A 15,216-nucleotide genomic window follows, 5' to 3' on the forward strand; every position below is an offset into this window, starting at 1 on the left:
GAACTGACCCAAATCACCCACCCAAAGTAGTCGCAAGACCCCCCTTCCCTTTTTAATTCTCCTACCCGCTGCAGTCGTCAGGACCCATCAATCCCTTACACCTTATGTGAAAAGCCGGGAAAAGAGAGAGAGAGAGAATGATGTAAGCAATTAAGAGAGGGGGAGAGACCTATGACCCGAGGACACTTAATGGGAGCAAAGGATATGGAGATGTAGGTGCATGATAGAGAAGGAGAGAAATGTTTAGCTAATGAGAGTATAGAGAGAGACTTAATGAGTTGGCGCGAGAGCGATTAATTGTACCGACTGACACAAAAGGAGAAAAAGGATGAAGGTAAGAAAGAAATTGACCGGCGCTTGCATATGTGAATATGTGATGAATTTTGTGTGAACTCGATGTGTTGCCACCTTCGGCGTGCTGCGAGGTTGATCCTCCATCGCTCACGAGGCGGTCTACGAATTTTTGTCATTTCGACTAAACATGCTCCCCCCGTTGCGAGAGAAGGCGAGCAAATCGAAAACATCATATGTGTAGCGTATTCGAAAAAGTGCTTACTGTGCGAATCGTACGATGGTGTGAGAGTGTAGTGGTGTGTAAGTGTGTTTACAATTCGAGCGATGTTTACACAAATCGGTTTAATATAAGACAGACAACACGATCGAAAATTTAGTCTTCTTCTTGTGACGATAAGATCGGAAGTGGACACAACGATGTGACGTTGCGTTTGAAGCTCCCTTGCTCAGTTTTAACGGTGACGACTCGTACGATGCCATCAGCGCCCGGGTGGGTCTCGATGACAACCCCCAGCCGCCATCGCATGCAGGGTTGATTTCTATCGATGAGGAGGACGACGGAATCGATACCGATCTCATGATTGGACTTGCTCCACTTTTGTCGACGTTGAAGTTCGTGCAAATATTCCAGGTGCCATCGCTCCAAAAATCTTGTCGTGCTCTCGTGATGAAACGCCATGTTGACAATCGGTTACCTGGAGCACAAGAAAGGTCAGCTTCCGGAAAAAATTCAACGGTCTTCCGATTAATAAATGTGCCGGCGTGATGGCCGCTATATCATTAGGATTATTCGATATACTATAAAGTGGTCTAGAATTAAGAATGGCTTCGATTTCGATAACGAGGGTATTAAGTACTTCAAAGGTTGAGAGTTGTTCGCTGATCACTCGCTTAAGATGGTGTTTAAACGATTTTACTATCGACTCCCAAATCCCACCAAAGTGTGGTGAAAGCGGCGGATTGAAATGTCAGATGATGTTTCTCTGGACTGCGAAATGATCAGCATCGTCACGAAACTGGTTGGAGTTAAACAGAGCAAACATTTCTTGTAATTCATTACTTGCTCCGACAAAATTCGTGCCGTTGTCCGAAAACACGTGTTTGGGAATGCCGCGTCGGCCGCAAAAAACGCTTAAATGCGCCTAAAAATCCTTCGGTGGTTAAATCGCTCACTATTTCGATATGCACTGCTTTCGATGCCACACATACAAACACACAACCATAAACCTTGACGCGATAACGATTCCGCAGTTTTTTCTCTTTGATGTACATTGGCCCAAAAAAATCTATTCCCACGTGAGTAAACGCGCCTGACTCGGTAACGCGTGCTGATGGCAAATTTCCCATTTTACTATGAATCGGATTAGAGCGATAACGCACGTAATCTACGCATTTTCGTACGATTTTTCGAACTTGTTGTTTTCCGTCGAACAACCAAAAACGCTGTCTTATAGTGTGTAATGTAGTTTGGATTCCCGCATGCAAAGTACGATAGTGCGCATCTCGGATTATCAAATCAGATACATGATGGTGCAATGGTAATAAAATTTGATACCTTTGATTGAAGGAAATTTTCGCGTTTTTAAGCGTCCGCCAACTCGTAAAATACCATGCTCATCAACAAATAGATCGAACGCTGCTAACCGTGCACTTTTTACCTTTTTAGATGCAGATACACGCGCAATTTTTTCAGCCAATTGCTCTGCTTGAATTAATTTTAACACCCGACGCTCCGCTTCAAGATTTTCTTCAACGCTGATTGATTTCCCTTTGAACTTATTTGAACGACGCATACGAAGACAATACGCAATCACGTTAACTAACTTGGAATATGAGGAAAATCGCGAAAAAATTTCTACCCCTGAATTTACTAAAAGACACGTTTTGCTCTTAAGATCTGGTAATTCACTCGGTGACGTTAACGCCATTCTCGGCCACTCGCTTTCGAATTTTTTCAACCACTCAGGTTCATTCAGCCACATTCGATTTTTTTTAAAACTCGGTAGATAATTGACCTCGGGACAGTGCATCAGCCGGATTATCTTTCGTTCGCACATGCATCCATTCGTGAACGACGTCCAGCGCTTGAATTTTTCTAACTCTGTTTGCTTCGAAAACTTTAAGAGTTTCCGGTGATTTTCTACGCCAATGCAATACGATCGTTGAATCCGACCAGAGTACTACTTTATGAATTTCAAATTCTAGAGATGGACGCATTTCACTGTACAATCCCACGAGGAGCAGGGCACCGCATAGTTCCAGTTGCGGGATCGTTTTCGACTTTACCGGAGCTACTCGAGACTTCGCACATACCAGACGCACAACACAATTTCCATACCGATCTACTGAACGCAAATAAAAACATGCACCATAACCTAATAGACTCGCATCGCAAAATCCATGTAACTCGATTTTCGTAGGCCTATCGATAAGGATTTTCCGGTCTACTGCAAAATTGCGGATGAGAGACAGCTGGTTCGCAAACTCCACCCATCGCGAATACAACTCCTGCGGTACCGATTCGTCCCAATCACACTTTTGTTTCCAACACTCCTGAATAATTAATTTCGCGTACAGAACTACCGGCCCCAATAAACCCGGTGGATCAAAAATCTTTGCAATCTCGGAAAGTATATGGCGCTTCGTGATTTTATTTGGAATTGTAATTTCTTTGACGGTATAAATAAACGTATCCGCTCGCGAATCCCAAGTTACCCCGAGTGTTTTCGAAACTGCTTCCGTCTTTACCGCACAATCACTCTCAAAAATTTTCCGATCTAGCGTATCGAACGCGTATTTATCGTTGGATGCCCATTGGCGAATATTGAATTTTCCGCACCCCAAGATACCGATAATTTTGTCGCGAAGTATCGCAAGTTCTTCGATCGAATTTGCACCTGTTAACAAGTCATCAACGTATAAGTCGCGTTTCAAAATTTTTGCTGCTCGCAGAAAATCGCGCCCCTCATCGTCTGCAAACTGGTGAAGCGTTTGTATCGTGAGATAGGGAGCAGAGGCGACTCCGAACGTAACCGTGTTCAGCTCGTATACCGCGATCTCTTTCCCATGATTCCAAAAAATACGCTGATATTGCCTGTCGTCGGGATGCACTAAGACCTGCCGATACATTTTTTTATGTCTGCGGTTAAGACGAATGCATAAGATCGAAATCGCATTAAATGTTCGAAAAGTTTCGGTTGAATGGTGGGGCGTACAAGTAGTTTTTGATTCAACGAGACGCCTCTGTCAGTTTTCGCGAACGCGTCGAATACTACACGCACCTTTGTCGTACTGCTCGACGATTTTACGACCGCATGATGTGGCATGTAGTATCCGTCTGGTGTTTTGTTTTGCAACAACGTCATACGTCCGAGTGCTATGTATTCGTCAAGTACCTTCGTATATTAACGATTGAGTTCATCGTCTGCTTGCACTTTCCGACGCATCGCATGAAACCGACGAAGGGCTTGCGCGCGAGAGTTTCCTAAATCCGCTACTTAGTCGTTAAATGGAAGACGCACAATATACCGCCCGGTTCGATCGCGTGTTGTACTTTTTACATAATGCCGTTCGCATAGAGACTCCGGATCTGATACGCCCACTACGTTTTTAACCTCTTCGATTTCCCAAAATTTCGCTAACTGTTCGGTTAAAGCACTTAAGTTACACGTCACTGCTGATTTTTCGAGGTTGTCATTCGCAATACCGCCCGCAATCACCCAACCTAATTGTGTTTTTTGCAACGTTAAATCGCTCCCGTTCGAAACGCGTATTTGACCGACTGATAGAAGTGATAACGTGGCTCCGGAGCCGATAAGCATATCTACTGGACTCGGAATATGAAAACGGGGATCGGCAAGTTTCAAATTTGGTGGGATCGCTATTGACGACCGCGGAAAAGGCTCATCGGGTACGAAATTGGCTATTTTAGGGATGGTGAGAAAAGTTAAAATTTTCGCGAAATCGCTTGTACGTGACCGGAAATTAATCTCGACCTGATACTTTGTAGTCGTTTTTAATGCGTTAATCGCGCCCACGAGGATAGAACACGCATTTAACGGAAGTTTTAATTCACGCGCGAATTTTTTGGTTATAAAATGGGCCGTAGTACATGTGTCAAGAAGCGCGCGTGCTTCGACGAAATTACCCTGCGCATTTTTGACTCGAATAACTGCGCTCATCATTAGCTGTGACAGTGCGGCTCGGGTGGTCGTCTCTAGCTCGCCCACTCCAAGTCACGCGCTTGGTTTCGCATTCTTCGAGTCGCAATGGAGAGACGTGTGATGCCGCTCGCCGCATGTTTTACAGGACCCTGCTTTATAGTGCTCTGAGTGTACTGCTTCGCAATTTTGGCACAATTTTTTCAGTTGAATAACTTTCCATCGCTCTTCGACGCTCAACTTGTTGTATTCCGGGCAAGAGTAGATGCGGTGTACCTCTCCGCAGCTCGAACATTTAAATGCATTCGTATTAGTGACCATCGCAGTCGCCTGTCCCGTGCTCTTCGCCCTTTTCGCAGCTGTCTCGAATTCTCGGTCCTCTTGACGCTTCGCCCCCTTTTCCTGATTCACCCGCCTGATTTCGTCCTCCATCGTAGACAAATGGAAAGTTGTCGTGTGGATGAATTTGAAAAACTGGTCAAGCGTTGGAAGAACATTTAAATCCAACGACTCGTCCCATTTGTGTCTGATGGGGATTGGAATGGCCCGCGAGTGTCGGTTTGTGCAAGCAAGAAATTCAGTGCGAACATCCAATTCGAATTTTGAGAATTTTTAGACAAATTAAGATTCGTTGGGAGACGTGATCACGCGTCGTTAACGAGCGGGAACGCGCGTGCACGGGAAAGCTAGGCCTAGTAGAGGAGAATCGATAGTCTGACAATAACAAGGGTGGCGGTAAGATGCACTTGATCTTGCACGCCAAGGGCTGCGGTCGCGTGGTTCTTAAACATCTGGTCGCACGGGATTTTTCAGCATTCTAACCTTTCAATTCCATAACAGTTCATACTATTATTTGGGTAGCATTAACTACAATTGATTCGTCAAGGATACTCAATTCGGTTTTTAGTTATATTTGTTATTATCTTAGTATATTTAATTTTCAGTCCAGTTAATTTCACAAATGAGTTTAATCAATTAATTTCTTTCATAGTTTTTCCGTTCACTTCAATACAATATTTAGAAAATTTAACAAATAGTCAATTTTTTTTTATTGTTTGTAACAAGTTTAGTTTTTGTTTTTTCTTTAAGTTCATTTTTATATCAAGTTTTTATTGATTTTTTTCTGTTTTTTCAAGTTTGTATTTTTTTATCAAGTTTTTATCGTTCTGCTCTAAGAATTAGTTCTACCTTTAACAGGGTTACATCCGTTAAGTAAGGATGGCGCAAAATAGAGCCGTCCTTTAAAAATGTGCCGCCCTGAAGGGTCAGCTTACGAAGATCGTGAACGCTCTTGAACAAAAAGCGATCGACAAAACCAATGCGATACTGAGACTCGAGCGGTTAAAAACTATTTTTATTACGTATGAAGAGTTGCACTGCGAAGCCTTCGAGGAACTTGCCGAGCCTGATCCGAACGATGAAAATCACATCGTGATCGAGGATATTAGGGACCGATATTTTTCACTTGCGGCACGTATCACGTCCATGCCAGGTGGGGCCGTAAACAATCCCATAAACGGCATGCAACCTCTCGGCTCGTCAACTTTTTTCGAGAAGCAGAAGCTTCTGAAACTTCCAGTCGCCGAACTCCCCAAGTTTGACGGTCAGCACGAAAAATGGATCACAATCAAAAACGCGTTCGGAACCATGGTAGACGCGCGTACTGATATCGATGACCTGGTTAAATTTTTCTATTTAGAAAACCCATTACAGGGAGAGGCTCTAAACAAAATTTTAATTTTCGACGCGACCGCAGAAAATTAAAAAAATGCGTGAAAGGTTCTCGTTGATTCAAATAATCAGAAGAAGGTTTTTACATCGAAACATTTAGATGCTCTGATGAATGTTATCATCAAACCGTTAGAGGTTGCCAACGCACAGGCGTTGTCAAGATGAGTAGATGACACACTTCAGCATCTGAATGTTTTGCATTCGTTAGGCATAAAACCAGATAAATCGATGATCGTGCGTTTTTTTTGGAGCGGGCCATTCCAATCCCCATCAGACACAAATGGGACGAGTCGTTGGATTTAAATGTTCTTCCAACGCTTGACCAGTTTTTCAAATTCATCCACACGACAACTTTCCATTTGTCTACGATGGAGGACGAAATCAGGCGGGTGAATCAGGAAAAGGGGGCGAAGCGTCAAGAGGACCGAGAATTCGAGACAGCTGCGAAAAGGGCGAAGAGCACGGGACAGGCGACTGCGATGGTCACTAATACGAATGCATTTAAATGTTCGAGCTGCGGAGAGGTACACCGCATCTACTCTTGCCCGGAATACAACAAGTTGAGCGTCGAAGAGCGATGGAAAGTTATTCAACTGAAAAAATTGTGCCAAAATTGCGAAGCAGTACACTCAGAGCACTATAAAGCAGGGTCCTGTAAAACATGCGGCGAGCGGCATCACACGTCTCTCCATTGCGACTCGAAGAATGCGAAACCAAGCGCGTGACTTGGAGTGGGCGAGCTAGAGACGACCACCCGAGCCGCACTGTCACAGCTAATGATGAGCGCAGTTATTCGAGTCAAAAATGCGCAGGGTAATTTCGTCGAAGCACGCGCGCTTCTTGACACATGTACTACGGCCCATTTTATAACCAAAAAATTCGCGCGTGAATTAAAACTTCCGTTAAATGCGTGTTCTATCCTCGTGGGCGCGATTAACGCATTAAAAACGACTACAAAGTATCAGGTCGAGATTAATTTCCGGTCACGTACAAGCGATTTCGCGAAAATTTTAACTTTTCTCACCATCCCTAAAATAGCCAATTTCGTACCCGATGAGCCTTTTCCGCGGTCGTCAATAGCGATCCCACCAAATTTGAAACTTGCCGATCCCCGTTTTCATATTCCGAGTCCAGTAGATATGCTTATCGGCTCCGGAGCCACGTTATCACTTCTATCAGTCGGTCAAATACGCGTTTCGAACGGGAGCGATTTAACGTTGCAAAAAACACAATTAGGTTGGGTGATTGCGGGCGGTATTGCGAATGACAACCTCGAAAAATCAGCAGTGACGTGTAACTTAAGTGCTTTAACCGAACAGTTAGCGAAATTTTGGGAAATCGAAGAGGTTAAAAACGTAGTGGGCGTATCAGATCCGGAGTCTCTATGCGAACGGCATTATGTAAAAAGTACAACACGCGATCGAACCGGGCGGTATATTGTGCGTCTTCCATTTAACGACTAAGTAGCGGATTTAGGAAACTCTCGCGCGCAAGCCCTTCGTCGGTTTCATGCGATGCGTCGGAAAGTGCAAGCAGACGATGAACTCAATCGTTAATATACGAAGGTACTTGACGAATACATAGCACTCGGACGTATGACGTTGTTGCAAAACAAAACACCAGACGGATACTACATGCCACATCATGCGGTCGTAAAATCGTCGAGCAGTACGACAAAGGTGCGTGTAGTATTCGACGCGTTCGCGAAAACTGACAGAGGCGTCTCGTTGAATCAAAAACTACTTGTACGCCCCACCATTCAACCGAAACTTTTCGAACATTTAATGCGATTTCGATCTTATGCATTCGTCTTAACCGCAGACATAAAAAAATGTATCGGCAGGTCTTAGTGCATCCCGACGACAGGCAATATCAGCGTATTTTTTGGAATCATGGGAAAGAGATCGCGGTATACGAGCTGAACACGGTTACGTTCGGAGTCGCCTCTGCTCCCTATCTCACGATACAAACGCTTCACCAGTTTGCAGACGATGAGGGGCGCGATTTTCTGCGAGCAGCAAAAATTTTGAAACGCGACTTATACGTTGATGACTTGTTAACAGGTGCAAATTCGATCGAAGAACTTGCGATACTTCGCGACAAAATTATCGGTATCTTGGGGTGCGGAAAATTCAATATTCGCCAATGGGCATCCAACGATAAATACGCGTTCGATACGCTAGATCGGAAAATTTTTGAGAGTGATTGTGCGGTAAAGACGGAAGCAGTTTCGAAAACACTCGGGGTAACTTGGGATTCGCGAGCGGATACGTTTATTTATACCGTCAAAGAAATTACAATTCCAAATAAAATCACGAAGCGCCATATACTTTCCGAGATTGCAAAGATTTTTGATCCACCGGGTTTATTGGGGCCGGTAGTTCTGTACGCGAAATTAATTATTCAGGAGTGTTGGAAACAAAAGTGTGATTGGGACGAATCGGTACCGCAGGAGTTGTATTCGCGATGGGTGGAGTTTGCGAACCAGCTGTCTCTCATCCGCAATTTTGCAGTAGACCGGAAAATCCTTATCGATAGGCCTACGAAAATCGAGTTACATGGATTTTGCGATGCGAGTCTATTAGGTTATGGTGCATGTTTTTATTTGCGTTCAGTAGATCGGTATGGAAATTGTGTTGTGCGTCTGGTATGTGCGAAGTCTCGAGTAGCTCCGGTAAAGTCGAAAACGATCCCGCAACTGGAACTATGCGGTGCCCTGCTCCTCGTGGGATTGTACAGTGAAATGCGTCCATCTCTAGAATTTGAAATTCATAAAGTAGTACTCTGGTCGGATTCAACGATCGTATTGCATTGGCGTAGAAAATCACCGGAAACTCTTAAAGTTTTCGAAGCAAACAGAGTTAGAAAAATTCAAGCGCTGGACGTCGTTCACGAATGGATGCATGTGCGAACGAAAGATAATCCGGCTGATGCACTGTCCCGAGGTCAATTATCTACCGAGTTTTAAAAAAAATCGAATGTGGCTGAATGAACCTGAGTGGTTGAAAAAATTCGAAAGCGAGTGGCCGAGAATGGCGTTAACGTCACCGAGTGAATTACCAGATCTTAAGAGCAAAACGTGTCTTTTAGTAAATTCAGGGGTAGAAATTTTTTCGCGATTTTCCTCATATTCCAAGTTAGTTAACGTGATTGCGTATTGTCTTCGTATGCGTCGTTCAAATAAGTTCAAAGGGAAATCAATCAGCGTTGAAGAAAATCTTGAAGCGGAGCGTCGGGTGTTAAAATTAATTCAAGCAGAGCAATTGGCTGAAAAAATTGCGCGTGTATCTGCATCTAAAAAGGTAAAAAGTGCACGGTTAGCAGCGTTCGATCTATTTGTTGATGAGCATGGTATTTTACGAGTTGGCGGACGCTTAAAAACGCGAAAATTTCCTTCAATCAAAGGTATCAAATTTTATTACCATTGCACCATCATGTATCTGATTTGATAATCCGAGATGCGCACTATCGTACTTTGCATGCGGGAATCCAAACTACATTACACACTATAAGACAGCGTTTTTGGTTGTTCGACGGAAAACAACAAGTTCGAAAAATCGTACGAAAATGCGTAGATTACGTGCGTTATCGCTCTAATCCGATTCATAGTAAAATGGGAAATTTGCCATCAGCACGCGTTACCGAGTCAGGCGCGTTTACTCACGTGGGAATAGATTTTTTTGGGCCAATGTACATCAAAGAGAAAAAACTGCGGAATCGTTATCGCGTCAAGGTTTATGGTTGTGTGTTTGTATGTGTGGCATCGAAAGCAGTGCATATCGAAATAGTGAGCGATTTAACCACCGAAGGATTTTTAGGCGCATTTAAGCGTTTTTTGCGGCCGACGCGGCATTCCCAAACACGTGTTTTCGGACAACGGCACGAATTTTGTCGGAGCAAGTAATGAATTACAAGAAATGTTTGCTCTGTTTAACTCCAACCAGTTTCGTGACGATGCTGATCATTTCGCAGTCCAGAGAAACATCATCTGACATTTCAATCCGCCGCTTTCACCACACTTTGGTGGGATTTGGGAGTCGATAGTAAAATCGTTTAAACACCATCTTAAGCGAGTGATCAGCGAACAACTCTCAACCTTTGAAGTACTTAATACCCTCGTTATCGAAATCGAAGCCATTCTTAATTCTAGACCACTTTATAGTATATCGAATAATCCTAATGATATAGCGGCCATCACGCCGGCACATTTATTAATCGGAAGACCGTTGAATTTTTTCCGGAAGCTGACCTTTCTTGTGCTCCAGGTAACCGATTGTCAACATGGCGTTTCATCACGAGAGCACGACAAGATTTTTGGAGCGATGGCACCTGGAATATTTGCACGAACTTCAACGTCGACAAAAGTGGAGCAAGTCCAATCATGAGATCGGTATCGATTCCGTCGTCCTCCTCATCGATAGAAATCAACCCTGCATGCGATGGCGGCTGGGGGTTGTCATCGAGACCCACCCGGGCGCTGATGGCATCGTACGAGTCGTCACCGTTAAAACTGAGCAAGGGAGCTTCAAACGCAACGTCACATCGTTGTGTCCACTTCCGATCTTATCGTCACAAGAAGAAGACTAAATTTTCGATCGTGTTGTCTGTCTTATATTAAACCGATTTGTGTAAACATCGCTCGAATTGTAAACACACTTACACACCACTACACTCTCACACCATCGTACGATTCGCACAGTAAGCACTTTTTCGAATACGCTACACATATGATGTTTTCGATTTGCTCGCCTTCTCTCGCAACGGGGGGAGCATGTTTAGTCGAAATGACAAAAATTCGTAGACCGCCTCGTGAGCGATGGAGGATCAACCTCGCAGCACGCCGAAGGTGGCAACACATCGAGTTCACACAAAATTCATCACATATTCACATATGCAAGCGCCGGTCAATTTCTTTCTTACCTTCATCCTTTTTCTCCTTTTGTGTCAGTCGGTACAATTAATCGCTCTCGCGCCAACTCATTAAGTCTCTCTCTATACTCTCATTAGCTAAACATTTCTCTCCTTCTCTATCATGCACCTACATCTCCATATCCTTTGCTCCCATTAAGTGTCCTCGGGTCATAGGTCTCTCCCCCTCTCTTAATTGCTTACATCATTCTCTCTCTCTCTCTTTTCCCGGCTTTTCACATAAGGTGTAAGGGATTGATGGGTCCTGACGACTGCAGCGGGTAGGAGAATTAAAAAGGGAAGGGGGGTCTTGCGACTACTTTGGGTGGGTGATTTGGGTCAGTTCCGAACTATCTGTCTATACAAAGCGGTCTACAGTTGTCAACTGCGATCTCGAGTATCTGGCATAGTTGGGTATTATATTCGTCCTACTGGTTTCTACATCTTTCCTCATCATCATCACGCACACGTTTATCTGAGAGTCACCTTTATGGGGTTAATTTCTCTCACGCTTTCCTTTTTTATCATCATTGTCATCTGCATCATCTTCGAGAAGCTCGGCGTGCTGCGAGTAAAGCACGGCGAAAATCCGCTTCATGGACCGTGCGACGTTTTTCGAGACACGTGCGGACGCGCACGTATACGTTTTCTACACGCAATACACAAGTACACACTCTTGATTGCAGGAAGTTTATCTTAAATTTATTGTTCAACCTCACTCGTTTGTATTTTTCATTAATTTTTCTTCTCTTGGGTTTTTCTCTTCGGAGTTTTTCCCTTGAGCCACGAAGTATATCTTCGTTCTTGGCTCATAATCAGTGCATTTTGAATTTATTTCACCTATAGTTCATTCCCATCCTCCGTTCCGATAAATTCAGAAAAATTGTCTTTTTTTAGGAGGATTTTAATTAATCATTTGTAAATTGAGTAGTTTTTTGTGCCACGATCCCTCCTAAATTTTAAGTAACAAATTAGTTGACTTCGTCAAAATAGACGCAGCCAACAGGGCAGCAACACTCTTGCTACAATTCAGTATGGATGATATCGAATGCATGAATCACCAATTTGATTCAGCTCATTGTGCTGTGAAGAATGCTACAGCTTTAAAAAAAATGGATTTTAAAAGAGCAGCAACGACAAAACGATATTTTTAATCAATGTACACCTGATACACAATACTTATGCAATAAATTAGTTCTTCATGAATCTATGTCGATTTTTTTCATTCACGCCTCCTTATTACTGCGCCGATTAAAATTACTTTATCGTATTAACTGACTCTATTCGTTGGCGAGGTACTGCGGTAAAGAGGAGTAAGCCAAACAATGTTGGGATACGCTTTCGGTTATGAAATGGTATACATGTTCTCTGGCAACACGCATCACTCGATACGCCCGCTCTTGAGAAAAAAATATGATGCTGGTACATTATACGCCTAAATAAGAAGCGAAGAGTTATCGGCCACGGCTTACACATACGTGTATCCTAGTATGACTCGTTGCACCCGCTCTTGCTAAGAAAAAAATATTACACTGGAACATTATACGCCTATAAATAAGAAGCGAGAAGTCATCGGCCACGGCTAACACATCCGTATGGATAAGAAATAATAGCTCCGTTTACTTGGCAAGGTACTGCGTTGAGTAAGCCAACGTTGGTCGCAGCTGAACGGGATACGCGATCCGCTACATCCGCTGATACACGTTCATGCTTGATCATCTTCCTCTCGCGCTGTACGTTGGGCTTGTCACACCTACACCTTTCGGACCCATCCTGATGACGTCGGAGCTTGATTCGCGGTCGGAAAGGAAGGGAGCTGTCAATATCATCCGACATCACAGCATTCGGAAGAGGCCCCCTTCCCCTGACGTTACCATCCGAGTAGTCCGCACCACCCACCGCCCCTACCACCCGTGCCCCTCCTCCCACCGCCTGATTAGCCCCCACCACCGCCTCTCCTCTACCGCCCGATCAGCCTCTCCCCCCACCACCGCCTCTTCTCCACCCACAGCTATAGCTAGAGCTTCTCCCCCCACCACTACCTCAGGGGGGAGCTGGGGGGGGTGCCAGAACCGCCATGGTTTACCTACTCCTTCGCCGGAGCATCGCAAATCATTGCAAACAAATATATTTTAAATGAGACGTTATTTATTACCAAATCGTTATCTATCAGTTTGACCGCTTCATCCGAAAAGAGTTGTAAATATTCGTTTGAATTACCAGGCTTGCTTTCGCCACAAAAAATTCCAACTATGTAAAACCTGTTTATCGTTTTGTTCTTAGCACAATATAGGCCACAAGGACTTTTCCGAGCTCCTACCAAGTGGTACACCATCGATGTTTATGATCAAATTGATGATGTTATTTGATGATCCTACTGCTATACGCTTACTGATGATTTTTCCAACGCATTGTTCAAGTCCAAAATGACAATACTCTCCATTTTTTATATTTAAAATGTTTGTCTCTTTGGGAGTTTTGAGAATGGTCCGAGGGTCAACGGGTATGTTTATAACGGGAATATTATTACGGATTTCGTGTAGTAAATCTGAAAAAGCGCTATGGCTTATATTATTTTTTACAGCCCATCGGCCCGTAATGGCTTTCAATGTACTAGAAATGGCTTCGGTTACTGTTTCCACATCATTTGGCTTATAAATACTGCATGTATATTTCTCAACGAATTCACTCACCGAATTACTGGTTTTTGCAACATCCGTAAAACGTTCAGTATCTTCGCCTTCCTCATAATCATCATATTCGTCATCGCTGTATCGATATTCGTATGAATCATCCAGCATGTCAGCATCAAGAAAATCGTAATATAAGTCATTGTCCTCATTATTATCGTTTCTCGGGACGTTCTCATTTTCAGCGTAACTAGTCTCAGGCTGATTACTAACGCAATCAGTATTTAGACAACTAGGGCCCTATTACTTTTCTCCTGCATCAAATTGATAGCCTCAAAGCAGCTTGGATCAAAATGATAATTTGTGTATGATGTTGGAGAGTAGCTGTCAATTGTTCCTGATGTACTTTCTCAACCGACCTCCATTTCTAAACATTCCATGTTATCTTGACGTTTATTAACAGTTGATAAAAAAGTATTTTGTCCTTCGATAATTGCTTGATCAGTTTCTTCTTGAATACGACGTCGTACGTGTCTAGAGCTATACGAATCAATATACCTCCACTTTTTCCCATGACGTTGTACATCGTTGCCCATCTGTAAGACAATAGAGTATTGTGAACATTGCGATCTTCTAGACAAATTATTTTTTATATTCTGTTTTTTGTAGCCTAGAAATAGATGTGGCAACAAATCTGAGCGCTTCCAAAATAAAAACAATTGCGTTTTCGATAAAATTTTGAATTTACTTTTTCAACCGTAACTTAACCCAGAAATTTTTATAATTTTTTTCTATAATAGCAATTGAAAACTCTTATCACGAGCTTCAATTTAAGCCCTGGTAGGACTCAAAATCTTTATCCAGTCAACAGTAACGAGCGATACTGCTGCAGTGCTGCTTTTTTGCGTTGGTGCACTGTTGTAGTGCTGCTTTTTCTATCTGCTGCTTTGTTTACAAGATCGTATCTTACCTATACGTCTTTCGCACTTACAATTGAATTGAAAAATTTTCATTCAAGGAATATCAAAAAACCGTTTTTTAAAAATAGAAAAATTGGTATACCAACCTTAATAAGGCATAAAATTTGAATTTTTCGTTTGAGCCACTGTACAGCTACGAAAAAAAAATTTTTTAACAATAGACAATAAAAATATTTCGACAAAACAGCAAGTTATCACTGATTAAAAAAAAAAATTGTATATCGTTTATAAAAACAGAACGAAACAAAGTATCAGAACAAATCAAAGTGTAGAATGTAGGTAATATTAAATCCTAAGGAATACAACCATTTTTAAGATTGGTTCAGGAGATTTTCATTTAAGAAAGGCCAAAAAACCGTTATTAATAAATCAAAAAAATGTCATAACAACCTTAATATGGTATAAACCTTCTATGTTTGTTCCAAGCCTCTACATCAATACAAAATATGAGAAAATGTAAGCCCTAAATATTCGAGATATGTCAACAAGACGATACGTTACAACTCATTTATT

The 15,216-nt window shown here is 42.8% G+C and overlaps 1 protein-coding gene across 1 annotated transcript; it reads right to left on the minus strand.

Moving 5' to 3' along the window:
* Window positions 1-2,286: 2,286 nt before the first annotated feature.
* On the minus strand, window positions 2,287-3,423 carry LOC149375812 (uncharacterized). The gene has a single exon (XM_089596705.1). The coding sequence runs from the start codon at window positions 3,421-3,423 to the stop codon at window positions 2,287-2,289; it is 1,137 nt and encodes a 378-aa protein (XP_089452831.1).
* Between the last annotated feature and the right edge of the window lie 11,793 nt (window positions 3,424-15,216).

This window comes from Copidosoma floridanum, unplaced genomic scaffold (genome assembly GCF_036245765.1).
Source record: "Copidosoma floridanum isolate Cflo_tuat_1 unplaced genomic scaffold, Cflo_Japanese_pri ptg000004l, whole genome shotgun sequence".
Taxonomy (NCBI): domain Eukaryota; kingdom Metazoa; phylum Arthropoda; class Insecta; order Hymenoptera; family Encyrtidae; genus Copidosoma; species Copidosoma floridanum.